We start from the raw sequence: 23,417 nt of genomic DNA on the forward strand, positions 1-23,417 counted from the left end.
GTAGAAGGCGTAGCGAATGAGCCTTAGCGATTATAACGAAAGATTCTGACGTCATCCAAGATGGCCGCTGCTCTTAGTAGTATAGATACGTCACAGAAAAAATAGTCAAGAGTCTTTCTCTCATAGCTTTGATGCCATGGCGCCCTTTTTCAGTTTTTCTATTTCGATCTGGTGCACATGCCTCTTCATTGCACCGAGATTTTCTTTTGGTATGTCTTTGCCATTCACTTTCTCCTCCGCCAAATCAAGTGCTGCATCAAGAGACGACCCAACATCGCAAACAAGGTCAACCAGATTGACGTTGACTGCCGAAGAACCCGAAAAACGATTCCCGTAGATCACTAAATCACGAAACACAGACGGAGTCGGCACTTTCGCTCTACACAGAACAAATCCAATGCCGTAGGTGAACGTTCAAACAAAGGTTGGCCTCACCTTATCAGAGAAAGCATTCCTTCAGTGAACAAGATTCCCAAATCGACCTCATTGAGAAACATCCAGCCGCGATCTCTTTGCATGACCCGATAATCGTGCGCGAGAGCGAACATAGCCCCACCGGCGGCTGCATGACCTACAAGATGATTTTAATTAATCAATACTAATTATAAGATAATCATGTCGCTGACCGTTTAGAGCTGCAACGGTTACCATGGGAAAGGAAAGCACTCGCGCTAGTAGGAGCTGGAAGCTCCTGAAGAAGTGCATCGCGTCGCTGTGACGTTGCTGGCCCACCCATTCCAGGTCGAGCCCATTCGAGAAAAACTTTCCTGTTCCCGATGTGACGAGGGCTTTGGCGTTACTCCTAGTGAGCTACTGTAAGTGCTAGGCCTGGATTTAGCTGTCTGCGATAGGCAGTTCTAGGCGATGCAACGCCTGCTCTACTCATCTCCAAATGTAAGCGTACTTTTCTACTTCATCAAGACATGTCATCAGGTTCTCGATGTAGTCTGTTCGAAAGCGATTTTGGTTGTTGCCAAGCCAAAGAATAGCGCAGCTCTTGCGCACAAATTCCACTCGAGCCATGAAGCCTAGCGCGCTATTAGTCTTCCCTCCCTGCATGCCAAGCGTGCCATCTATGGTGCCAGACGCTGCCAGCGTCCATCCACGGCGGCCCATCACGGTCCTGGCACTGGCTCGCAGCAACTTGCAGCCATCACGTCCACACTACAATCCGAACGTGTCTAAGGTACACCAAACATCGAGCAATCTCTCCTACTACTAGTCAATCGAGGAGCACGTGAAGCAGATGTTTCAAAAGCGATTCCCACGTGAGCATTGACAGTTCACCGCTCGTGAGCAGCACCGCGGCTTCTTTGCTGTCAAGAGCACAGTCTAAAAGCCTCTGGCGTCATTCTGCAGCAGACCCTCTAAGCGGGCTCATAGCTTATCAAGGACTACACTTTAGCCAGAGATAAAATCTCTTATCTCTGCTTTAGCAACGCTCGTCGTGCTTCTTAGAAGCTCGCTCACCCTCGAAATGCTTTCCGCATTCGTTTGCAATGCTGTTATAGTAACTTTGTTTGCTCAAGCTCTACGTGCCAGTAAGTTGATTTTTTGACGCTTTTTCCTGGATGCGTTTTCCTGGATGCAGACGCTCTCCTGATTAAATTAGGCAGTCCACTTTCGAGAGGATCCCTGATAGTAGCCTAGACGGGGGGTGCGAGGGCGTGGGTGCGCTGCAGATAATAGACCACCTGGACTTCTTCCTTCTAGGTGTCCAAGATCTTCACTCGTACGAGGGGATGACACTGAAGTTGACTTGTCCTCCATGGTCGAAAAAAGTTGTCAAGTGGGAAAAACTCGATCAAAGTAGCTCACAATGGGTAAAAGCAGTCGATTTAAACTACAGAACTTTCGTTGATTATCATAACGTCAAACTCAAACTCAATCTCACCATCGAAAATTTGCAATTTGCAGACAGTGGTCTCTACAGGTGTCTATATTTGAAAGAAGGCGGCGATCATAAATTCAACGTTTCGGTACGACCGTTGTCAGTGAAAGCGGAAGTGCCCCACGTCACTGTGTATGAGAATGAGACAATCTCGCTTAAGTGTTTGGTTTTTGGTGGCATAAAGGGGGTTGACTGGTATCATTATGTCAAACAACTGCGACGGGGGTCATTAGGTGGTCGAGTCAATTTAGGTGATGGCGGCACCTATTATTCGTTGGAAATTCGCCGCGCTAATAAATCTGACGACGGAACGTACAAGTGTCGTGGCCTCGTAAACAGAAATCGTGATAGCAATGCGACTATCACCGTGACGGTGAAGGAACGTCCAATGATCTATCATGGCGGCGACGTCAAAACGTATGAGCAGGTCGTTGGACAGAATCTAAGTGTGCTTTGCCAGCGCTCCATGACCGAGTTTTTCAACTGGACGTGGAGCCGGAACGGAGTCAAAGTCTTCCATACAAAGACTGATATGGAAGGTCAAACGTTGCGCCTCGTTTTTAATGACTTGCAGAAGGCTGATCAAGGCCAATACACGTGTGTTTTGGAAGGAGTGAAATATAGTGACAAGCTCACCGTGTCTGTTATCGTTCTAGGTACAAAAGGACATACGTAACTGTTTTTATTATAATAATTTATGTTCTAGATCCTCCAATTGCACCGCAAAATGTTTCTCTTCACTTTGACTGCGCCTGGGGCTTTAATGTGACGTGGCTGTCGTCTGTCGTTAGCAGTGGTTCCGACGTGCTGAAAGCTGATGAATATGATTACGAGATTTTGACTGAGAATGCTCGTTCGCCAGCTCTTCCGAGTTACAGTAAGACGAGTACAACGTATACGTTCTTCACGTTTAGTCGAAAGAATATCTGCAATGTTACTGTTTACTACGTCCGAGTGCGGGCCAGAAACACGAAATTTCAAAGCAGTAGCCCCTTTGTTAGAGTAGGATTTGTTAGCGGAAGCTATTGTAAGTAAGAAACGTGTAGGAATTACAATCTGAGCTTTGCTTAACCTCTTTAGGCAAAGCTGGCGGCATTAGCTGCACTGCTCTCTTTCCTACGACTCTTCCAAGCATTCAAATTAGATTGATTAAGAAATGCTGCAAGTGTCGTGATAAGGTTTATAGCAGATACGCACTTCTAGTCTGCCAACTTTACCTATTGTTGTTCCGAAAGGGAGAGATTACTCCGAGATATTTGGACGCCACTCTACGAAAGCATTTTCAAAGTTCTACAGTGGTGCTTCAAAATCTCTTACCGCCTACGAATAATTCGAGCTTGCGAGTCACTCGTGGCAAGCGAAAAATCTTTCTGTTAGAATACGAAGGCTACCTGAACGCAGACGTCAGTACTGTTCAGCTCAAAGATATACTGTTGCTTCTTGGCCAATCGTTCTCGAGGAGTAATGTCACTTTGGCAAGCTGTTCGTATGCTTTTGACTGCATAGTAACTTTTTGGAAAGGCATCTCTTTTCCTTGTCAGCTGCAGAAAAGCTCGATTGCTGGTAAATATTCCCTCAATTTGCTTATGTTCGTGAACATCTCACTTCTTAGGATTGAAGTGTTCAACGCTGCATTCAAAATTTTTCAGTTCCAATTGTAACTAGTGTGCAACACCGTAAGATTACCTGTTCCTTTTGAATGGCGATTTGCTTTGCGTGTTACAGCGTTTGACTTAATTGCTGTCTTGTAACCCATCGTTGTTTTATTTTAGATTTCTAACGAAGTGTGATACATATATGCCGCGTACGTGCTTCCTGAGTACAGCTTGGACAAGGCTTGCGAATCAGCATACGAGTAACAAAAAAGCGCTAATTTTTACTTTGCAGCACATCAATCATTCATTCTTATTGCGCCGTAGCCGCTTCACCGCATGCAGTCACATGAGTACCTATGGTATGCATTTTCGTTTTTTCGTTTTGACTTTTCTTTTGCGCCTGTCATTCATACCGTCTCTGCTCCTGTCGTCACTTGTTTTTTATGCAACATTTCTTCCATCATTTTCCCGTTCTCCTGTATCATTCCTCCATTCTGCCGCTCTTGTTGTAATATTTGTTTCAGTAATTTTAATTCAATCTCTTTATCTAGAACTTGACTGCCGGAAGGCGTGTTCTCCTCAATTGGAGTCTCAATCTCGTTCACATTTGTAACTATTCTAGCAGTTTCGTTTGGGGTCTGGGTCTCGTATTGTTCGCCCGTTTGATGGACACAATCGTCAACTTTGTTTTCGTCTAAAGTCCTTACAGGAGGAGGAGATTCACTATCACTTCCGTCGACTTCGCCACTAAGAGAACGTCGTTTTTTGCGACGCTTGAAAACTAAACACAGCAATATAATTATGATGATTGCGACGATAATCGACAAAAAGGTAACAGCAAGAACAAGCTTTGGGTCTTCACGTGGTGCTTCGCTAGGACCTGCTACAAAAATGCTAGAAACTCATCTATACACTATCATGTCAACTTACTGGAAATGCTCACGTTGAAGATTTTGTATACATCCCATTTTTTCTCCAAATAATCAAAGATAGCGCATTTGTATATTACGGTATTTTTTGCTTGTAGCATGAAGCGTGGGCCAGCGTTTCGTTTCCAGTCGCCAGCAGTAACACCCCCTGACTTCTCTTCGACCCACGACACCGTTTCCTGTTTTGCGGGACACTCCAGTGTAAGGTTTTGACCGGCACTAGCAGGGATTTCTTCCTCCAGCGGTTCATCTACACGTTGCATAGAAAGACGCTGAAATTAGATGTGTATCGGAAAACTTACCTAAAACGATTATCGTCACTGTTCTGGTAAGCCACACAGTGCCGTTGGCGTGACGCACAACGTACGTGTATTCGCCATTAGCAGTGAATTGCGCGTTTCTAAACTCCAGTGTAATACCTCCTTCAGTTTCACTGATGATGCTTGTCACTGAAAAGTCTTTGTTTTGTCTAGTTGTTTCGTTGCCGTTGAAAAGAATGGCTTCTGTTCCTTTTCCTTTACTAGCATTCAATTCGTAGGTGAGGCATAGTTTAATGCTGAATTCGTTCTCTTTTATATAAACGGTAGTTTCTGATAAGCAATACTCGACTGCATCCCCACGGGTTCTTTTGACCCTTAGACTTAGCCCGATTGGTTGATTACTGTACGCTAAATCTAAATAATTGGAAGTGACGTTAAAGTCAAAGAATCAATTGAATCCTTCCACCTGAAATCGACGGCAGTAAAATCAACGCAAATATTATCTATTACAGAAAAGTTATTTAGATTTCCTAAACCAATCAAGTGATTGCCGCGGGAAGCAGCTATTGTACTGCGGACTAGGAGTTAGTATAGCGGTGCTCACGCGGCGAGCCGCGTGGGTCCGCTATGCACGCGGTTCGGGGGGAGGTAGAGGTTCGGGGGGAGGTAGAGGTTCGGGGGGAGGTAGAGGTTCGGGGTGCATGGCATTGTACCATGCGCGTTCTATTTTCGCTTTGTAATTAAGTTTTCCGAAGGTCGGGCTCGACACTATATATACCGTAGTATGAAATGTTACGTACCTGTCTACTCTTGGCTGACAATCGAACTTTGAAGTGGAAAGAGGGATCGCGTACATGTAGTTTTATAACAGGGTACGAAGGCCTTTATATGTGGTGGGTCTCGCGGGCATGCCTGGAGTAAGCGTTAATTCTCACCATCTGTCGTTAGTGTCATATAGTCCCAGGCCTGTTGCACAGCAAAATGTTCAATGCGCAGAAGCAGCCGTGACGTACACGAGGTGCGAATTCTCTCAAAGCTAGAACAACGGTACTTTAATTTAATAACAATTTTCACAATACTACTACTGTACTACAGTTTTAAGAGATTAATTAACAACAAGATGGCTTCTATTTGTTCTTAGTACTACTTGAAGGACACATTGAACTGTTGGAGCAGCCGTGGCAACGCGGCGATACAGGAACACAAATCTGCTGTCCAAATCCAACCAAAATCAAATTGACGTTCTTCCACAACTCTCTGGGCACAAAAGTAAAAGCAATAGTATTGAAACTAAAGAACATATACGTTGGCACCTTGGTAGCCACTCTTCCAAGCTCTTTCGCGTTTGTTCTGGCGTCTTTGTTGGTTTTCTGACCCAGCGGAGCCGATTGGCTATTCGGTGCACGTGCGTGTCGACGCCTATCCCCGTGCACTCATTCCACGCAATATTCATTGCCAGGTGAGCCATTTTGGGACCAACGCCGGGCAAACTGCACAGTCCTTCAACACTGCGGGGTATATCACAGTCAAAATCATCTTTCAATATCTGACAAGTCCTCTTCAGATAGTTAGCCTTTCGCTAGGAGAAAGAAACAGGGACTCATAGCATATTCTCCAGCAGTGTTGGTTCTTACCTTCCAAAAGCCAACGGGGTAGATCAATTTGCCTATTTTTTCTTCTGTTATTGACAATATATTTTCAATTGTCAAACCATAGTCCTTTAGTCGCTTGACAGCAGCGTCTGTCACTTGGTCTTTCGTTTGACTCGATAACATCAGAGAAACTAGCACGTGAAAACGCGACACCTAAGAAGAGAAATGCTGCCCTTACAACTGTAATTATTACTATTAGAGAAATTAGTTTACTAGAGACAAAAGGCTATTTAGTTCTAAGTATTCAGTCTGTTCTATACAGCACAAGGGACAAAGTTCTGTACGTTTGGTGGAAGGGTACTGCTCGCCTGGCATTCGGCTCCCATCTGGTCGACCGGTGCAGACCTCTCGGAGCGCATTGCCTTTATATTTTCGAATTGAAGACGCCAGTTTACTGGCTCCCATGGTAACGATTCGGCGGAGCTGCGCGCCGAAGTCTCCTTTTTCAGTAGTGCAGCTTTGATTTTCTTTTCTGCAGTCTCTGCATCGATATCTTCATATTCTACTCGGACTCGACGTCGTTTTCTCGGCATTGTACGGGATCACATTTTCCCGTATCGACTGAGCGGCTAAGGGCGATTTCAACTTGAATCTGTCTACTACGTCGCCATCGACGTGTCCAAGAAGACAATTTCGGCGTTAAAGTATCGAATAGAGCCGTCTCGACCGGCATGGCTACCGGTCGGCGCACGAAAGACCCCGTTCCGCGCCGAAAAGCGCATCTCATCCCAGAACCGAGCTATCCCGATAAAATAGCGGGTGAGAACCGATCGAAATGCACTTGAACGACAGCGAAACGAACCGCGCTTGTCGTAGAATTAACGAAAGCCTGGGCGCAAGTGGGCGAAATAAAAGAAAACGTCGCTCAAGCCGAAGCTAAGCTCTCCCCGGAGCGACTCCGCTTCGAATCGGCCGACAGCGGCCCGAGCGCGAGCGGCACGTCTATCGGGAGCGCAGAACTCGACCAGCGCACGACGAATCGCGACGAGGAAGAGGAGGAAAGGGAAAGAGTAGTGAGCGTTCAGAGAAAAGTTTCGCGAAAGGGAGGCAGAATCGACGAGGAGATTCATAGCAGACTGCGCTCGGGGAAGTCGAAATCGCTGAAAGACAAACATCTAGGTGCAGGTGAGGATAATTACGTTTTTTGAGATGATAAGCACCAGGGACGTAGGCTGTTGATTTACTTAATAATTTGCTTGTGTTCTTGGGGTTTAGAGCCTTTGGCACAGTTGAGGAGAGTGGTATCTCGACAGAGGGAGAACGCCGATAGTCAAGGCACGTTATTCAGCTTCGAAAGGCATTTCATTATGACTGATTATTTACAGAAGGCTCGTCTCATCCAGCATCTAGACAGAGACAGGAGACCCAGCCAATGCCACCGGATTCACAGAGTAGATAAAGATCATCTTTATTTCGATGTTATTTACGTATTGTTCTTTCTACCCAGGTGTGCCTTTTCCCTCTCGAAACCTTCACCGCGACTCTGAACCGATAGCATCTAAATTAGACCCTCCTCCAGTAGCGGAGCGTTCTCTTCCCGTTCGAAAGGTTGCCTCAGCACCCAAGGTTGCTTCCTATCCAGGCTTTACGACGTCGGCCAAGGTAAAGCCTCAGCAAACGAGGCTGCCACCGCCACCGAAACAGGTTCTCAACGACGGAAAGGCGATACTGAAGAGCAGGCGACAGGAGCTTCGAAGGCTCGTCAATAGTGCGGCTCCACACAGAAAGAGAAAAGTAGAAGTGACGGATTGGAAACAGGGCCAAGCGAAAGTGAAGAAAATCCTTGGGAAATTGCCTCAAACCGAGAAACGTCCTCCTCGTGCTCCTCCTCCGTCTTCTCCCCCTCCTCGCCGACCTCTCTTTGCTGCGAAGAAAAGAGAGACGGACGATGAGGAGGAGGAGGAAGGGTGTAATAGACGTAGTAGGGACAGAGACGATGTGGCAAGGTCAAGGAAACCCGAACCAATTGGATTTTCTGACAGCAATACGAAAATTCTTCAAGATTTGAAAATAAATGACGAAGGTATATACGTTACGTAGCCTTTTGGAATGATTAATTAATTAATTAAAATTGACCTAAATTAGAAAGCGATGCGTATTCTGAAGTTTCAGCTGAAGCGGCGCCACCCAAACCCGCGTTGAAACCCAAAGCCACTACTAGAAAGTCTTTCCAGTCGCGTTTCAAAAAGAAAGGCGTCGTAATTTTGCCCTTTGAGAAACCCATAGAGAAGTCTCGTCATTACGATCCCAATGCAGTAAAGGTATAAGAGAAGCGGCGTCTTTTCTATAAAAAAGACGCCCGTTTGCGTATGTGTAGACTTACATGACGAAGCAATTGGCTCAACGACGAAATCAACAAGCTTTGGAGAAGAAAGCGAAAGAAGAGAAAGAGCGTCAGAAACAAGAGCGTCTTCAGGTTATATATTGACGTCAATTGTTGACTTTCTTCTGTCAATTCTCTTTCTATAGAGTCTTTACGATTACCAGAAGAGACACGTAAAGGCATGCATACCAAAATATAGACCTAAGAGTGTCCCACCTGAGACAGAGAAGGCTTTCAGTGTATCATCTTCTGAAGAGGTGATCTTATTGATTTTTGCCTGATGCTTGTTAAGGTATCCTCGACTCTTTTAGAATGATTCGGATAAGGAGAACAACGAGGTGGAATTACCGACGGTTGGACGCATTCTGAACGTGTCTCCGGAGAGTCTTCATCGCTATCGTCCTTTTGCGAGAACCGAAGCGGCGGCGATGTCATTAGATGGAGAGGAGCTCTCGTCGAAAGAGGTCGAGCCGCCTGTTACCGTTTCCTCGGCTTGGCCTTTTCCGCCTTCTCTTCCGGAAGCTCGTGCCGTCCCGTCTTTTTCTCCCGATTCGGCTCGCGTTCGTGCGTTGAAGGAAAGCGCTCTCAGTTTGACGGCTCAGTTAGAAAGTGAAGCGAAGCGCTTAAATGCCGCTGGTCTGCTAAAGAATAGGCCTCCTGCGTCGATGCAACTCTTACCGGTGACGTCAGAAGATGATAATCAGGATTATAATCAGTCTTCCCCAGGTACGCCAAACAATTTCTTAATTAAACTCTAATCTCATACTTTTCGCAGTTGTTTCAGAACGAGCTGATTCTCCGGAACAATTTCCTTCTCACTTGAGTGGCGTATCAACAGCTAACGATGATGGTTCCACGGGACTCCTCTTAGACTACGAGCAGGCGAGTATTCTTTCGGCGTAGTCCATAAATTCTTTAATCTATGCGCTCGTAGACGAGTTATCCTCTAGCCGTTTCTCAGCCAACGCTTTCCTCCTCGTCGTATCTCCCAGAGAAACCTCTCGGTACGCACGACACCTAAAATTCGAATTATTATCAGAAAATTTCGTTTTTAAAACTAGTCGATCCTTTGCAACCGTGGGAGAGAAAAGGCGGCGACGAGTATAGCGTCATTAACATCTACGCGCGAAGACAGCGAGCCGCAGCGACGAAATCGACGGCAGAGGAAGAAGACGCTCGTCAAATTGAGATAGAATCAACGCAAAGTCTCATCAACGACGCTGAACCGTCTTCGCCGCCGCCGCCGCCGTCACAAAGACTTCATACGCAGTCGTTGGTCGAAGAAGACGAGGCGATTGTTAGTCCACCGCCAACGACGCCTACCACTCGAAGCGTTTCTCCCGACGAGGACGACGTCGACGGCACCGCTTCGGACTTGAAATATTCGCCTGACGCCTTGTCGCATCGTATGGCCGTCGAATTGCATCAACTCGACGTTCTAGAGGAGGGGATGCGTCAAGCGGCGGCGCTTGAACGCACGCACGCCGTCGCTCGCGCGCAAGAGGAGACGGTGACGCTGGCGCGACTTCTCCGCGGTAAGCAGGAGGACTATCAGCGCGGAATAGACGAACTGGCGATGAAGGCGAGAGAGGAGATGCTCGCTTCGGAGAAACGGCTCTACGACGATCGTCGCGAGGCGGCGAAAGAAGTGGGTCGTCTGCAGGAAAAGGTGGACAAGACGCGAGCCGAGGCGTCCGAGATTGCCATGAGTGCGGCGAAAATGAACGAGAACGTCGCCGTGAGCGCTTTGCGGGCCTCCGAAGCGGCTCACGAGGTGCGATTCAAGTCGGCAGAACAGCTCATCGAAGCGGCGCGCGATCAAGTGGCCGAAGCGCATCGTTTAGCCGTTTCTACGGCGACGGCGGCCGCTTCGGCTGCCGTCGAGAAAGTTCTTCAGCAGCACGAGGAGAGAATTAAGTCGCGGATGGCGTCTTCGTCGTCGAGGGTCGAGGACGAGAGTTTTCGGTCCGGGGACGAGGAGACGACGAGTCGTTTGACGTCGTCTGTAGCGAAGGGGTCTCGCCCTTCGACTGGGAGGAGCGTGGATGCGGATAGTTTTGAGAAGACGAGTCGTTTGACTTTGTCCGGAGAGCAGAGGTCTCGCGTTTTGACTGAGAGCGTGGATACGGATGAGTTGGTGCAGGAAAGCGAGATGAGTCAGAGTGTGGATAGTAAGAGGAGCGAGGGCGAGGAGCCTATGTCTGTCAGCGTCAGCGAGGCCGCAGTTGAGACGGAGACGGAAACGGAAACGGAGGCAGCGGAGGACGCCTTGGACGACGACGACGACGATGTGACCCCTGTGTTGAGTGGAGACGCGACTCCTGTGTTGAGTGGGGACGTGACTCCCGTGCAGAGTCAAGGTAAAGGGCGCTTAGACTGTCTTGGGATTTGGGACTTGATTTCTCTTATTTTTTTCAGTGGCTAGTAGTAGTCATGGGCTCACTCATAGCCGTAGTCTCGCTCACACCAAAGCCTCTGTGACTGGTGATAGCTATACTATGCAGTTTGAAGAGTCTAACGTCGCGTCGTTAACGGAGGAAGGGGTCGAGGCTGCAAGTGATGATGACGTGAGTGATGATCGGTGGTTATAGGAAAGGGGGGACCCCAAAGGATGATTTTTCTTTTATTTGTGTGATATAAGAGGAAAGCCGTCTTGGCTACACCTGCTTATTTTATGAACGACATTGTCATAGTTACTCTGATGGGATTCTCTGTCCTTTACTTTAGCAAAGGTTTTCTTATGAGGGAGCCGAATTTGAGACGGTTTTTTTATGTCTAGAAATCATTTCTTATGGTTCTACCGTCAGAAAGCCATCGTCGGCATACGGTTCACAAGCAGAAGGAGGATAGCACGTCGCACGATGACGTCAGCCAGCATTCATCAATGGTAAATGGAGGGGGACTTAGTAGTATACAGCCCTGTCCCTCTGACAGGGGCGTTTGCTTAAAATCTCTTCGTTTTACTATTTCATAAAAGATGACGTCTCCTTTCTCTGGCGACGAATCGTTTGAAAATTTCACTGGAAGAATGGTGCGACAGCTGGTTCAAGATGAAGAAATGCGTGCTCAACATCAAGTGAGCCAAACGCTGTGCAGCATACGTTTTTTTAATTAAATGCCCGTGCTTTTGTTAAGAGTGCTCTGCTGAAACTCAGAGAAAAGGCTTTGAGCGAGAAAAGCAAGGCTGAATTAGAGTGGCTACAACAGAAGGAGAAACGCCTGCGGCACAAAGGAGAAGACGATAAGATGCCTCTAATAAAGGAACGACAGAAAAAGGTTCTATCTCGTCTCGCCGCCCAAAAAGCCGAAATTCGACGTCTCATGGAAGCGAACCGAGTCGCCAGTTACGAACGCCAACAGCTTCTCGTTCAGCAAAGAGAAGTAGCGAAAATGAAGAAGGCGAGTCGATTTTTTCGCGGAAAATTGAAACAGCGGACGTCATCCGCGACACCTTCGATCAAATCATCGTCGGAAAGTCAAATTCCGCATCTGGACTTCGACGCATCAGATCAGCCGGAAACTGCCGACGATAGCGAGATAGTAAGAATATTATAGGACGTTCCAGTCTTTTTCTTATTACATTTAAATAGGAAAGTGTTCATTTACCTGACGACGTAGCCATTTCCGCTTCTCTAGCAACTCCCGGTGAGTCCATAGGGAAACTGTATGTAGTACTGTTTCCAGACAAAGCCAAAGAGTAATCGATTCCAATATGATCCCAGGGACCCCCCTTCTTCAAAAAAAATTTAGTCTGATACCTAATTTTCGTTCTTTTTTATCAGTTGTTGCTACCAGTCGCCTGAGCACGAGAATTTCTACAGCCCAAGACAGCACCTCCATCAGTACCCACGTTGCTTCGTTCACCGAGCCGCATTCGTCTCTCACGCGCGTGTCGCCTTCCTCTGGTAGAAGGTCCAACGTGCCGTCGACCGAAACTGTCGCTAGTCCGTCCGAACGGACGGCGACGGCGTCGGAGACGCTGCATCGCGATCCGAGTCCCTCGTCGTCGGTGATTAAAAGGCTACGAAAACTCCAGGCTCAATCGTCGGAGAAGTACCTAACGAAACGCGAGCGGAAGCTTCGACGAAAGAGAGAAGAAGCCGAAAAGATACTAAAAGATCAGCGGGAACTACTGGAGTGGACGAGACGTTTAGACGAAGAAGAAGCCGAAGTGAAGCGAATACTATCCGAGGCGATGCAGATAGAAACTCAAAGGCGGCACGTGGAGAAAAAGAAAACCGAACGAGAAGCGACAATCCACGAAGTCAGCTACACGGACACGTTCGCCAGTCGAAGTCAATCGGAAGTGAGTCCGGCTTTGGATTCGTTGAGTGGCGGCGTGGCAACGGTGCAGGAGAGTTTAGTCGACGAATACAGCGAGACGTTTGAGGGCGGGGATAGCTCTGCTGTCGCAGCTGCGACGGCGTCGCCGTCAAGGGCGATTACCGAGGAGGTGTCTGTGAGAGAAGGAGAGTCGCTTCTTAGCGAGTCGATGAGTAAAGGTTAGTGAAAGAGGAGGCGTTTTTATTTGATTGCTATTTTCTTTCATTTTTTTAGATCTTGGGGATCTTGAGAAGCGAATACGGTTCTTGAAGAACGAGCTGGCGAAGCGGAAAGCGGAGGCGAAGAAGTTGCGTTTGGAAACGAAGAGGCAGAAAGAGATGGCGTTGAAGAGCCAAGAAGCGAGACTCGAAGCAGAAATAAAGGTAAGAAGAAAAAAAGTCGGTCCTTTTATTAATCTCTTTTGCTTTAGAATGTTGATAAGATCATTCGAGTTCGTTCCGAAAAAAGGGACGACCTAATTGCGGCCGCAACTCGGCCGCCAGTTCGCTCTCAATCGTCCTCTTCCGCTGATCGTCTCTCCGGAACCGAGGAACCCCTACGACAGGCGCCGGCGGTTGAAGAAAATCAAGCCGATTCAATTCCGACTCCACCACTCCACGAAGTCTCCGTAGAACGAACCGAAGAGACAAAAGACGACGTCGTGGAAGAGGAGGAAGAAGAAACGCACGTCAGTGCAAGTCGCGACGAAGACGAGAGCTTGCCGTCGCCGTCGAATGCCGTCGAGGCATTCAACTCAACGCTGAAGACGAGCACGCCGCTCCGCTCGGCGACCGACGTTCCCGTCTATAGCGAAACGTTCGAGACGTCAATACTGGAGAAGGAGACGTCCGTCTCGGAGGAGAGAGCATCGACGGCGGCGGCGGAGAAGACGGCGAGCGAGGAATTGAGTCCGGAGCGAACTGTCGTCGCGACGTATACGAATGACTTCGAATCGGACGTCGGTTTGAGTAAGGAGGCTATTTATACGAATGACTTTGAGTCCGAGGAGGAACGGGAAGTGGAAGTGGAGTTGCCGGCGTCGTCTCCCGTCGAGGAAGTGGCGGAAAACCGAATCGGCGATTCCATTGAATCTCCGGCGGAAGAGACGGTCACGGAGAAGAGTCTCTCCATTGAATCTTCGGCGGAAGAGACGGAGAAGAGTCTCTCCATCGTCCAATCGAACGACAAAGTCGATGAACGATTGGCGTCCGGAGCAGCGAGTCGTTCGGGCGACTTCGTAGACGCCGAAGTGACTCGTCTAATTGAAGAGGATCCGGAATTGGATCGCGTATTTAGCGCCGCCGTCGAAGCGGTCGAAGCGTTGAGCCATTCCGTTACGACGACATCGGTGTCACCGGACGAAAAAGTCGACGAAGAATCGACGGAACCGAGTCCTCCCGCCGTCGCCGTCGACGCGACGACGACGACGACGACGACAGAAGGGGAAGAAGAAGTGCAAAGAAGTCTCGATCTGAGCGTGAAGATGCTAACGAGAGATTTACTCGACGAGTCGCTTCGCTTGATGCTTAGACTGAAGGAGGAGAAAAGGGAGAGGCGAGAGCGGGCCGCTGATGAGAAAACCGGCGCGGAAAAAATCGTTTCTCCCAACTACGACGTCGCCGTTGACCAGCTGGCAAATCAGTTGCTCGACGGAGCGGTGAAAGAGATGGGCGCAATTTTTCACGAGCGACGAAGTCGTCGATCCAAGGATCGCGCTCCAGCCGCCGCCGTCGCTCCGCTTTCCCCGCCGCTCTCGCCCAAACGACCGCGCGACATACCGTTCCCTTCGCTCGATTTAAACGCGAGCGGCGACGAATCGACCGACTCGTCGTCGCTCGACAGTCGCGTCCTTTCGCCGGAAATCGAGGACAAGTTCCCCGTCGTCGCCGTCCAATCGGAAGCGCAACGATCGACGACGCCGACGCAAATCGAGTATAAGATTCCGTTCAATCGCGCCGCCGTCGACGACATGGTTCGCGCGGCGATGAACGGCGTCGCGCTCGCGGAAAGCGAGGAGAAGTACGACACTTCGTTTCGACGCTTGGTTTTCGATCTGACGAGAGACATCGAAGGCAATCTCGGTCCGACTGCGTCGGCGGAGAGCGTCGTCGTCTCGCCGGCGTGGATGAAGCCGAAGCGATGTCACGCGAACGATTTGAAGCGAATGAAAGTGGCGCATTTCGCTCGGAATCGCGATCAATTCGTCGCGGCGATTCAGGAGGAAGTCGCCTCGTTGATGGGCCTCGGAAAGGGAAGTGGCGCGGCGACGGCGAGACGAGCGTCCGGACGAAAGGGGAGTTTCTCCAAAGCGACCGTTGGACGACCTACGAGCGTCGAAGCGATCCTCGTCGCCGAGTTGAAGGAGGAGGAATCGCAGTGGATCGACTACGACGAAGACGAGCAGGACGTGACGTTTCAAGTCGGCGACGGCATACTTGATATGCTTTTGGAAGAAACTGCTACCGTCGTGCAGGGAGTGATGAATGACAAAATGGCTCGTAGACAGAAAGCAACAATGAAAAGGAAGTAAATACATGTCTTATTTAGAAAACTCATTATTTTTCTTGCATAGATTTTCTTGCATAGATGATATGTAAAAACTACAGTAGTAATTACCCTGAAAAAGGACGTAAGAGGTGACTAATAGCCTTACGCTCGTCGATTTAATATTTTGGTCCTGTGAAAGTATAGGATCAATGGGCACGTGATCAGTGGCAGTTCCGTATGTCGTTGCTCTTCGTTGTCGCCGCCGCCGCTGTCGTTGCAGCGGCTACGTACGCCGCATGTCCGTGCAAAAGCCCGTCCTGGTGCGAATCGATCAAAACGGGCCCCCGTAAGGAAGTCCTAGGCTTCACAACGAAATCGGACCATTGGCCGCACTACGACTGGTCAAAAGTGACGACGCTCGCCCTATTTCATGACATCGACAACGCGACAATGGATCTGGTATGCTACGCGCACTCGAAAGGCGTTCGCGTCGTAAATCACGGCAATTTCGACGTCGCCGATTTGCTGAACGCGACGGCGCGCGCCGCCTTCGTTTCCGACCAAATCAGCGTCGCGACAGCAAATTATCTCGACGGCGTCAACATCGACATCGAATCGCCGCTGAATTCGACGGCAATGCGCGCCGCGCTCGTCGAACTCGTCGCCGAAACGCGTCGCGCGTTCGCCGAAGCCATTCCCGGATCACAGATCTCCTACGACGTCGCCTGGTCCCCGGACTGTATCGACGGCCGTTGCTACGACGCCGTCGGACTCGCGCGCGTTACCGACTTTCTCGTCGTCATGTCGTACGACGAACGCAGTCAAATATGGGGTCCGTGCGTGGCAAGCGCCAATTCTCCTCTTCCCATGACGGCTCGGGGTATTGAAGAGTATATGAATCTCGGTATTGATCCGTATCAGTTGGTCTTGGGTCAACCGTGGTACGGCTACGATTACAACTGCAGTTCTTTGGACGCTGTCGGACTGTGCAGTCTCAAGCACGTTCCGTTTCGCGGCGCTCCCTGTAGCGACGCCGCGGGCGTCGAAAGAGACTACGCGGTCGTTCGACAAATGCTGAAAAATTCAACTCGCGTGTGGAACGAGACGTTCAGCGCGCCCTTTTTCAATTACGTCGCGCCCGTCGACGGGAAAACGCATCAGGTGTGGTACGACGATCCGGAGAGTCTCGCGCTCAAGTATCGCTACGGCGTCGACGTCGGTCTTCGCGGACTCGCCTTTTGGACGGTCGACTCGTTGGATTATAGTTCGACGGAGGGACAGGGAGACGCGAAGGCGATGTGGGATGCCGTGGTAGTGTAGACCGATCGTGCGTGTACATAAAGCAAAAAGGTCATCCGGTTCGCTCTTTCTTCTCTCTCTAAGGGTCCGCTGCTCCGTACTCTTTCTGAGGCTCCGTTGTCACCGGTTCCTTTTTGACGATTCCTTGATTTTCGTCTTCAGACTTCTTGCAGGCACCGCAGCAGCCTCCGCAGCAGCATCCGCCGAAGCAGAAGCAGAAGAAGCAGCAGCAGCAGTAGCAGCCGGTCAGCAGGCATCCAATAATCAGACAAGCCTGCATTTGTAAAGGTATGTATAATCAATTGCATATGGGACGATAGTTTAGGTGGGTACTTTGCAACAGCCGTTGTCACTGGCGACCGTCTGTTTCACGACCCAACTCTAAATGAGCCCTTATCGATTAATTACCTACATAAGGTATTTCTTTTTCTTACGTCTTCGCCGAATGTTTCTGCTACTCGTACGCCCCAAGTACCGTATTTGGCTCTAATGGCCTCCTTTGTGGCGGCGGCGGCGGCGGCGGCTGCGTCGACCGCTGCGTCTCTCGCCGCAGCTTCTCCCTCTTTGACTCCGTCGTCGACTTCTTTCTCGACTGCTTCCGTTTCCTCAGTCGCTTCGTTCTCGTCCCTCTCCTTTAGAGTGCTAAAGCGAACCTCTGCCTCCGCTTCCTATACACAGACGCCTGCATGACCGCAGTCCCTGGGCCCCCGGGGACTAGCAAGTGTTAATTAACCTAGTGCGAATAAATACACCTCTTACTGGCTACACCCGAATGACGCAGTAGACGGTTGTAGTCGGTTAGAGCAAAGAATGGACTACGCGTAGGCAAACTGTTGGTATTGTTTCAAGCTGCAGGCAGTCTAAATTTTTGAATTCTCGGTTTTAGTTCCGAGTCTTGGAATGCAACCCCGAGAGAGTAGGTAGAGCAGCGACAGTGCAACTGTACGAAGGGCGCGGGTCTTACCATTTCAATGACTTCTCTGCAAAGACGCAAAAGTGTCGGCTCTATAGAGATCAGCCGGCTGCCGGCAGGTGTCGGTCAATGAGGGGCCAATGCTCGCGATCTTTCCCGTATGCCACGCAGATACATTTATTTAATACCAGCGCACAAAATTCAGTGATAGTGATTATCAGAACCCATAGAGCGCAAAAACGTAGATAAATATCCGGATATGCTGCCCCGCCTAGGCTGATATCAACCCTCTTGACCGCATTAGCCTTCGACGTTCTCCCTTGTTCGCAGTTCCGCATAAACCGCAGAGAGGTGGCACCCCATCATCGTTGAAAGCGACAGACGACATCAACGCATTCTCGTCGCTCACGGTACACGCGAAACGAAGTGACAGGACGACCCACGCGACGTAAGAGCTTAGACACATAGCCCGAAGGCTTCTCATCAAAAGGACCCTCCGCCGCCGTACAGATCTTTTGTGTAGAAAGTCGTCTACGGCAACATGGCTCGGTAAGACTCGGTTTACGATTTAAATAGCTATTGAGCACGTGAGAATCGCTGGCGTTGTTACGGGGAGGGGGGCGAAGTTCTCGAATTTCTCCCCTTTTCGATTATTTTGTATGCGATCCCGCGAATCAGAATCGAGCGCTTGAGCGGCGCTCGACGACGATTCAGAAATTCGATCCTAACGTATGTACTAAACGATACAATATCTCGCAAAGGCCGGGCCCCGGGAATCACGAGTATCGGTGGGGCTATCGAAACGGGGGGACCGCGAACGGCGACGGCGACGGCACTCATCGCGACGACGTGAGCGAAGCGGATAGCAAGTTGAGCGGATCGGCTCTCGTCGATTCGTGTTTGTAAGCAAATCGATATACAAAACACACACTGCGGCGCCGCGCACGCATTACGCGAACGAGCGCGCGCGCCCAGTCAAAGAGTTGCGCCGACTCTTTTTTGTCTTTCCACGCAGGCGCATCCTTCAGGATCGCGGCTTCGATCACGATCCCTAGTACGTTTTCGATATAAGCGATTTTGAGCTCGCGGGCGATTTCTCCTTCTCCCTCCCTCCCTCCCTCCCCTCAAGCGCCGACGACGAAGACGAAGACGACGACGATCCGAACGACGACGATTTCGCGATGATCGGCCACGACGACTTCGGTCCGGCGTGGGAACGCGAATTGCGCGACGCGCGAGACGTATCAGGTGAAGCCGAACGACGCCTAATTCTCCCTCCCTCCCTCCCTCCCCCCCCGTCACGCGCTACTCCTTTTCAGATTTCCAAATGACGAGTCGATTGGTTCAAGAGATGGGAAATCGGGGCGGCGGCGCCGATCGAAATCGACGTTTCGACGACCGTTACGCCGATAGTTCGACAGGTCGCTTCTATCCGCCACCTCCGGCGCCCAATGCCCCCGCCGTCGCCGGCAGCGGCGGCGGCGGCGCTGGAGGCGGATACGGCGCGAATTTGCCGCCCGATTTGGCGCGACCCGTCGTCGCCGGAAGAATGGATAGGGGAGAACCTCCGCCGGGTGTCGTAGAACGCGAACCCAATGGGGGGCCTCGCCTCGCGAACGGAGGCGATCGGTACGGAGGAGACGACGATGACGACGATGACGGTGAGAAATTGATAAGGGGAGACCCTGTTTCGTCGAAAGGTTTCTCTTTCGGCCGCGCGATGAAAAGGGAGGGGCGTGTCAGCGTCAGTTATTTGTATATTTTTAAATTTAATTAAATCTTGAGATAGTCGAGGATTTAATTGATTCTTTCCTTTTAGTTGATCCTCCTTATCACGACCATCCGGCCTACTACGACAGGTACTCCTATCCCGACGACCCGACGACGCCCGTCAAGAAGAAGTACACCTACGACGCGGAGCCGCGATCGTACAGGCGAAACGACGACGACGACGATTCAATTCGAAAGCCGTCCATCAGTTCCTATGAAGATCACTCCAGCGATTGGAGCGACGATTACGGACGCGGCGGCGGCGGCGGCGGCGGCGGCGGGCACTACAGTCGACGCGGCGGCGAGAAGGAGAGACGATATCCGTATCACGAGAAACAGGAACAGGAGTTGGATTTGCCGGAGATTATTGATCTATTGGCATCCGATGACTACCTGAAGGTGACGAATGCGGCTGGACTTTTGCAGCATATGTCCTATAAGGATGACGAGATGAAATCTCAGATAAAGTAAGGCGCCGGGGGGAGTCGGTTTTACGGCGACTGCGCCATAAGGGGGGAATGTTTTCTCAAGGAACGAAGGAGCTATTCCCGTTCTAATTGACTTGCTCGGAAGTCGGCACATGGAAGTGTGTCACGCCGTCGCCGGAGTGCTGAGGAATTTGTGCTACGGAAGTACGAATAACGAGAACAAGGTGGGGGACGGGGGAGAGAGAAATGAAACGGCGGCGGCGAAGACTTGAGAAGGAAATGTTTTTTGTTTTTCTTAGCTTGCGGTTCGCGATGCTGGAGGAATAACGGCCTTGGTGCATCTGCTGAAGACGACTCGGTCTATTGAGGTGAGTCTGCTGTAAGGCAAGCGTGTAGTTAAAACGCATAGCGATGTATGGGTACCCTTGTTCATGCTATGCCTAACTAGTAAGTGGCCTGTACATAAAAATAAAAGTCTTGGCCTTGTGGCTTTGGAAGCACGGCCAGCTTGCCAACAACTTGTCTCTTGGAATAAATCTAGTTTATAACCAATAAGGATCCCCGGGCCTTAGAGACAGAGGAAAGGGTCGTGCGTTAGCCAGAACAAAGTTAAGATAATTGTACAGATAAGACTGCAATAAGGTTCCGAGACAATTCGATAATGCCCGCGCTTCGCCTCTCTTTAAGAGTCTCGCTCTCTTTATTAGGTTAAGGAGCTTGTGTGCAGCGTTCTATGGAACATATCATCTTTTGAGGTGAGCGGTCAGTCAATTTCTCGTATCCTTGCTCATCGTCCGGCTCTTTGCGGTTCCCAGGGTCTCAAGGAAGATCTTCTCCAAGAGAGCCTTCACGTTTTGACTCATTACGTGATACGGCCTGAATCGGGTATTCAGGCGTCGTTCCAGCTGACGAGTCGCGTCGCCGGCGAATTGAACAATACGCTTCTGCTTCGAAATGCGACGGGCGTCTTTCGAAATTTGTCGTCGGCGAGCGAGAACGCGCGAAAGGCAATGCGAATCAGTCCCGGTTTGGTCGACGCTCTTTTCTTCATCATTCTCTCGGCGGAGAATACGCCTGACGTCGATTCGAAGGTAAGGGAGGAGGGAGAGGGAGGGGGTCCCTTTGTTGTATGCGTTACCGTGGTGATAAGTTTAATGATATTGATTTATTTGAGGCCACGAGTCTACGTGCTTTGTCAGACCACACTGAGTCAATGGTCTTTTGCGTACATGTTCTCTGCTTTCTAGACTGTCGAGAACTGCGTTTGCATTCTGCGCAACTTGTCGTTTCGACTCGAAAACGAAGTCACGCTTGACTTGGCCGATCAGGTGCTGGACGAAAGCTGGGAAAAGGCGCACATGGAAGAGCGCAGCCAGTACGAAGCGGATCGTCGACGAAAGGACAAAAGCGGCAAAAGCAGCACCGGATGCTTTGGCCAAAGTAACCAAAGTTAAAACACATATCTCGCTAATCGCTCAACTCCCGTCGCAGAAAAACAATCGCGAAAGAGAACGACCTACAAAGATCGCGGACGCATCAGCTCTCAGATCGATCAATGCGGCTTCGGCGATAGTCCGCCGTGGACCGACTCGGTTCCCAGTCATCCGCGCCACCACGAACCCGTTCACGGGCAGTCGATGCTGTGGCAACCCGAGGTCACCTATCCGTATTTAATGCTGCTGAAGGACTCGTCGAATAATATGACGCTGGAAGCGGCAGCCGGCGCCCTGCAGAACTTGAGTGCAGCCAACTGGAAGGTATGAGAAAAAGTCGCGTTGAGATTCGTAGTTGGGTCCACGCAACCACGTATCTGCCAGTAGTTTCTCTCTAAGACCTTTCCATAGATAGATAGATAGATAGTGTATGGTTAAAATTTGCCCCAGTACATTTGAAGAGAGGGAAATAGTCTTTATTACATTGCATGATTTTTCTCTCTAGTGGTCCGCTTTTATTCGGAGCGCGGTGCGCAAGGAGAGGGGTCTGCCCATACTCATCGAACTGCTTCAACTTCCTCAAGACACTGTCGTACGTTCGGTTGCGACGGCGCTACGAAACATGGCCGTTGATCCGCGAAACAAGGAACTAATCGGTACTATTATTAGAAGAAAGCCGAGACGTAGATGTGAATAATATAGCGCGTATCTTCTAAGGAAAATACGGGATGAGACGACTCGTGTGTCTCCTGCCGGGAACTCGAAGCCAATCGAGCGATTTTACCGTGCTAACAATCAGTGCCGTCTTGTGTTCTATTCTTGAACTGGTCACTCGGAATGCGGAGAATGCGCTGTAAGGAATGGTGCCGCGAGGTAGCGATTGTAATATTGAGCGCCTTTGTAGATCACTCAAGGATGCAAGTGGCATTCCGCGCGTCGTTAGTCTCGCCAAGTCGCGCCAGTCCTATCCTATAAAGTTGGTCCAGACAGCTAATCAGGTATGAGAACGAAAAGGGGTAGATTTTTGATCGCTATATGCACTTCCTTAACTCCTATTATGTAATTAATAATCGTAAAAGATGCGAATATTTTGTTGCACTCCCTAGATCTGCGTCACGTTGAACAACTTCAAAGAGACGCGCATGACGTTGAAACGCGAAGGCTGGAACATCAACGACTTCCAGAGCAGCGCTCTGGATCAGACGGACGGCATGGCCGTCGCCGCCGCCGCAACCGTCGGATCCCAGCAGCCAGCGGACGCCCAGTATCTTCGTCGACACGGCAGCACCTACAGCCAGCACAAGGAACTCAAACCGTATCGCGAAAAAGCGAAACAGCGCGCCGTCGAAGCGCGCGAAGCCGCCCAGCATCCCCAGCGACCCGTCAAAGGCGATTTCCCCGACATCGACGTCGACGAAGTGACGCGCAGCGGCGGTGGCGTCGGCGGACCGGCGGCGGCTCGCTATAACAAAGGCAATGACGCCGTCGATTTTCCGGGCATGCGAGAGGGATACGAAGCTCGGCAAGGAAGACCAAAGCGGCCGGCGCCGCGACAACCGCGCCACGCACCGCCCCCGCCGCCGCCCCCGCCGCAGGACGAATACGGAGATGAGTACTATCGCCAGGATCGTCGTCACGATAGGGAAGTGATGCGAGATCCGGACGATAGGTATCGTGGCGGTGAGTATCGATCTCGTCGCTATGACGACGGTGGGTATGAGTTGGATGACGGCGGTCAGTATGACGATAGAGGGCGCGATTTTTATGACGACCGATACAATGACGGTGGGGACGAGTTGGATGGGGATCGCGGGTCCCCTGTTGTTGAAGAAGACTCGTGGGTCTGAGAGCGCGTGCACGCGAAACGTTTTTAGTAATTAATTGTATGAGGGAGGGGACGGGACGGAGGGCTGAGTGCTCGTATACATGATGAATTGGAGGTAGGTTCTAGTTAGGCGTACAAGTAGATTGCGCTGATGATTTGTAGGGCTCGTTTTTCTTCAAAATCTTTTCCTTTTTTTTGAGCACACTATATGTATTTGATCGTTATATTATGAAGTCGGCTGTACTGATAGATCTGATTAGTTTCTAGAAAAATCTCCCGGGGGGCTAAG

At 50.1% G+C, this 23,417-nt stretch overlaps 8 protein-coding genes across 12 annotated transcripts; 4 read left to right on the plus strand and 4 right to left on the minus strand.

Moving 5' to 3' along the window:
- Positions 1 to 37: 37 nt before the first annotated feature.
- On the minus strand, positions 38 to 1,025 carry LOC136198525 (uncharacterized). The gene is made up of 4 exons (XM_065988498.1): positions 905 to 1,025; positions 627 to 802; positions 436 to 571; positions 38 to 379 (listed from the first exon to the last, which is right to left on the minus strand). Exons 1-4 carry the CDS (start codon positions 1,021 to 1,023, stop codon positions 121 to 123), a joined length of 690 nt encoding a protein of 229 aa, XP_065844570.1. The 5' UTR covers positions 1,024 to 1,025; the 3' UTR covers positions 38 to 120.
- Positions 1,026 to 1,065: 40 nt separating this feature from the next.
- Positions 1,066 to 3,989, plus strand: LOC136198539 (uncharacterized). Of its 2 annotated transcripts, none has more exons than XM_065988517.1 (6): positions 1,066 to 1,541; positions 1,714 to 2,547; positions 2,598 to 2,918; positions 2,972 to 3,069; positions 3,127 to 3,454; positions 3,504 to 3,989. In XM_065988517.1, the coding sequence occupies exons 1-6, from the start codon at positions 1,478 to 1,480 to the stop codon at positions 3,554 to 3,556; spliced, it is 1,698 nt and encodes a 565-aa protein (XP_065844589.1). In that variant the 5' UTR covers positions 1,066 to 1,477; the 3' UTR covers positions 3,557 to 3,989. The 2 variants fall into 2 exon arrangements, with proteins under 2 accessions (XP_065844589.1, XP_065844590.1); XM_065988518.1 differs by having other exon boundaries at positions 1,097 to 1,186.
- LOC136198661 (uncharacterized) lies at positions 3,629 to 5,613 on the minus strand. The gene is made up of 7 exons (XM_065988664.1): positions 5,588 to 5,613; positions 5,476 to 5,557; positions 5,142 to 5,178; positions 4,718 to 5,089; positions 4,417 to 4,665; positions 3,900 to 4,369; positions 3,629 to 3,840 (listed from the first exon to the last, which is right to left on the minus strand). The coding sequence occupies exons 1-7, from the start codon at positions 5,611 to 5,613 to the stop codon at positions 3,829 to 3,831; spliced, it is 1,248 nt and encodes a 415-aa protein (XP_065844736.1). The 3' UTR covers positions 3,629 to 3,828.
- LOC136198527 (centrosome-associated protein 350-like) lies at positions 5,418 to 15,619 on the plus strand. 3 transcript variants are annotated; one of them, XM_065988502.1, is made up of 27 exons: positions 5,418 to 5,568; positions 5,624 to 5,722; positions 5,817 to 6,080; positions 6,135 to 6,190; positions 6,240 to 6,327; positions 6,392 to 6,509; positions 6,562 to 6,733; positions 6,806 to 7,086; positions 7,144 to 7,452; positions 7,543 to 7,602; positions 7,653 to 7,718; positions 7,775 to 8,350; positions 8,413 to 8,588; positions 8,645 to 8,743; positions 8,797 to 8,907; positions 8,962 to 9,376; positions 9,426 to 9,532; positions 9,585 to 9,654; positions 9,712 to 11,010; positions 11,069 to 11,217; positions 11,430 to 11,537; positions 11,628 to 11,726; positions 11,786 to 12,190; positions 12,241 to 12,295; positions 12,433 to 13,152; positions 13,208 to 13,356; positions 13,404 to 15,619. In XM_065988502.1, exons 8-27 carry the CDS (start codon positions 6,999 to 7,001, stop codon positions 15,501 to 15,503), a joined length of 7,161 nt encoding a protein of 2,386 aa, XP_065844574.1. In that variant the 5' UTR covers positions 5,418 to 5,568; positions 5,624 to 5,722; positions 5,817 to 6,080; positions 6,135 to 6,190; positions 6,240 to 6,327; positions 6,392 to 6,509; positions 6,562 to 6,733; positions 6,806 to 6,998; the 3' UTR covers positions 15,504 to 15,619. The 3 variants fall into 3 exon arrangements, with proteins under 3 accessions (XP_065844574.1, XP_065844573.1, XP_065844572.1); XM_065988501.1 differs by having other exon boundaries at positions 5,817 to 5,944; positions 5,997 to 6,190; XM_065988500.1 differs by having other exon boundaries at positions 5,817 to 6,190.
- LOC136198548 (endonuclease III-like protein 1) lies at positions 5,719 to 6,874 on the minus strand. Its single transcript, XM_065988529.1, has 4 exons — positions 6,612 to 6,874; positions 6,310 to 6,480; positions 5,989 to 6,254; positions 5,719 to 5,932 (listed from the first exon to the last, which is right to left on the minus strand). Exons 1-4 carry the CDS (start codon positions 6,858 to 6,860, stop codon positions 5,803 to 5,805), a joined length of 816 nt encoding a protein of 271 aa, XP_065844601.1. The 5' UTR covers positions 6,861 to 6,874; the 3' UTR covers positions 5,719 to 5,802.
- A 60-nt stretch (positions 15,620 to 15,679) lies between the features above and the next one.
- On the plus strand, positions 15,680 to 16,817 carry LOC136198544 (di-N-acetylchitobiase-like). The gene has a single exon (XM_065988524.1). It carries the CDS (start codon positions 15,698 to 15,700, stop codon positions 16,778 to 16,780), a length of 1,083 nt encoding a protein of 360 aa, XP_065844596.1. The 5' UTR covers positions 15,680 to 15,697; the 3' UTR covers positions 16,781 to 16,817.
- LOC136198550 (dnaJ homolog subfamily C member 5-like) lies at positions 16,753 to 17,847 on the minus strand. The gene is made up of 4 exons (XM_065988531.1): positions 17,724 to 17,847; positions 17,194 to 17,427; positions 17,093 to 17,140; positions 16,753 to 17,033 (listed from the first exon to the last, which is right to left on the minus strand). Exons 1-4 carry the CDS (start codon positions 17,724 to 17,726, stop codon positions 16,839 to 16,841), a joined length of 480 nt encoding a protein of 159 aa, XP_065844603.1. The 5' UTR covers positions 17,727 to 17,847; the 3' UTR covers positions 16,753 to 16,838.
- A 137-nt stretch (positions 17,848 to 17,984) lies between these two features.
- Positions 17,985 to 23,377, plus strand: LOC136198532 (catenin delta-2-like). 2 transcript variants are annotated; one of them, XM_065988506.1, is made up of 17 exons: positions 17,985 to 18,120; positions 18,183 to 18,221; positions 18,434 to 18,574; positions 18,688 to 18,726; positions 18,802 to 18,920; positions 18,992 to 19,333; positions 19,492 to 19,909; positions 19,974 to 20,094; positions 20,170 to 20,238; positions 20,578 to 20,625; positions 20,686 to 20,961; positions 21,118 to 21,310; positions 21,362 to 21,627; positions 21,809 to 21,959; positions 22,021 to 22,156; positions 22,208 to 22,301; positions 22,410 to 23,377. In XM_065988506.1, the coding sequence occupies exons 2-17, from the start codon at positions 18,214 to 18,216 to the stop codon at positions 23,148 to 23,150; spliced, it is 3,162 nt and encodes a 1,053-aa protein (XP_065844578.1). In that variant the 5' UTR covers positions 17,985 to 18,120; positions 18,183 to 18,213; the 3' UTR covers positions 23,151 to 23,377. The 2 variants fall into 2 exon arrangements, with proteins under 2 accessions (XP_065844578.1, XP_065844579.1); XM_065988507.1 differs by having other exon boundaries at positions 17,996 to 18,082; positions 18,133 to 18,221.
- The last annotated feature ends 40 nt before the right edge of the window (positions 23,378 to 23,417 follow it).

Source organism: Oscarella lobularis, chromosome 19 (assembly GCF_947507565.1).
Source record: "Oscarella lobularis chromosome 19, ooOscLobu1.1, whole genome shotgun sequence".
Taxonomy (NCBI): domain Eukaryota; kingdom Metazoa; phylum Porifera; class Homoscleromorpha; order Homosclerophorida; family Oscarellidae; genus Oscarella; species Oscarella lobularis.

What these genes read in the sequence shown, in the direction of transcription:
- LOC136198550 (XM_065988531.1), bottom strand. An exon ending in CAGAAACATTCGGCGAAGAC is followed by an intron (nt 17,141 to 17,193) that starts GTAAGAAAAAGA and finishes GGGCTCATTTAG; the next exon opens with AGTTGGGTCGTGAAACAGAC. An exon ending in GTGACAACGGCTGTTGCAAA is followed by an intron (nt 17,034 to 17,092) that starts GTACCCACCTAA and finishes TTACAAATGCAG; the next exon opens with GCTTGTCTGATTATTGGATG.
- LOC136198525 (XM_065988498.1), bottom strand. Translation starts at nt 1,023, where the DNA reads ATGGCTCGAGTGGAATTTGTGCGCAAGAGCTGCGCTATTCTTTGGCTT. An exon ending in TGTCTTGATGAAGTAGAAAA is followed by an intron (nt 803 to 904) that starts GTACGCTTACAT and finishes GTAGCTCACTAG; the next exon opens with GAGTAACGCCAAAGCCCTCG. An exon ending in AACCGTTGCAGCTCTAAACG is followed by an intron (nt 572 to 626) that starts GTCAGCGACATG and finishes ATCATCTTGTAG; the next exon opens with GTCATGCAGCCGCCGGTGGG.
- LOC136198548 (XM_065988529.1), bottom strand. Translation starts at nt 6,860, where the DNA reads ATGCCGAGAAAACGACGTCGAGTCCGAGTAGAATATGAAGATATCGAT. An exon ending in ACCCCGTTGGCTTTTGGAAG is followed by an intron (nt 6,255 to 6,309) that starts GTAAGAACCAAC and finishes TCTTTCTCCTAG; the next exon opens with CGAAAGGCTAACTATCTGAA. An exon ending in TTGGAAGAGTGGCTACCAAG is followed by an intron (nt 5,933 to 5,988) that starts GTGCCAACGTAT and finishes TTTTGTGCCCAG; the next exon opens with AGAGTTGTGGAAGAACGTCA.
- LOC136198532 (XM_065988506.1), top strand. An exon ending in AGACGACTCGGTCTATTGAG is followed by an intron (nt 20,239 to 20,577) that starts GTGAGTCTGCTG and finishes TCTCTTTATTAG; the next exon opens with GTTAAGGAGCTTGTGTGCAG. An exon ending in TGGTCCAGACAGCTAATCAG is followed by an intron (nt 22,302 to 22,409) that starts GTATGAGAACGA and finishes TGCACTCCCTAG; the next exon opens with ATCTGCGTCACGTTGAACAA.
- LOC136198544 (XM_065988524.1), top strand. Translation starts at nt 15,698, where the DNA reads ATGTCGTTGCTCTTCGTTGTCGCCGCCGCCGCTGTCGTTGCAGCGGCT.
- LOC136198527 (XM_065988500.1), top strand. Translation starts at nt 6,999, where the DNA reads ATGGCTACCGGTCGGCGCACGAAAGACCCCGTTCCGCGCCGAAAAGCG. An exon ending in GGAGAACGCCGATAGTCAAG is followed by an intron (nt 7,603 to 7,652) that starts GCACGTTATTCA and finishes GATTATTTACAG; the next exon opens with AAGGCTCGTCTCATCCAGCA. An exon ending in TAGCGAGTCGATGAGTAAAG is followed by an intron (nt 13,153 to 13,207) that starts GTTAGTGAAAGA and finishes TCATTTTTTTAG; the next exon opens with ATCTTGGGGATCTTGAGAAG.
- LOC136198661 (XM_065988664.1), bottom strand. Translation starts at nt 5,613, where the DNA reads ATGGTGAGAATTAACGCTTACTCCAG. An exon ending in AGAATTAACGCTTACTCCAG is followed by an intron (nt 5,558 to 5,587) that starts GCATGCCCGCGA and finishes CCACATATAAAG; the next exon opens with GCCTTCGTACCCTGTTATAA. An exon ending in AGTGACGATAATCGTTTTAG is followed by an intron (nt 4,666 to 4,717) that starts GTAAGTTTTCCG and finishes TGCAACGTGTAG; the next exon opens with ATGAACCGCTGGAGGAAGAA.
- LOC136198539 (XM_065988517.1), top strand. Translation starts at nt 1,478, where the DNA reads ATGCTTTCCGCATTCGTTTGCAATGCTGTTATAGTAACTTTGTTTGCT. An exon ending in TGCTCAAGCTCTACGTGCCA is followed by an intron (nt 1,542 to 1,713) that starts GTAAGTTGATTT and finishes TCTTCCTTCTAG; the next exon opens with GTGTCCAAGATCTTCACTCG. An exon ending in ATTTGTTAGCGGAAGCTATT is followed by an intron (nt 2,919 to 2,971) that starts GTAAGTAAGAAA and finishes TAACCTCTTTAG; the next exon opens with GCAAAGCTGGCGGCATTAGC.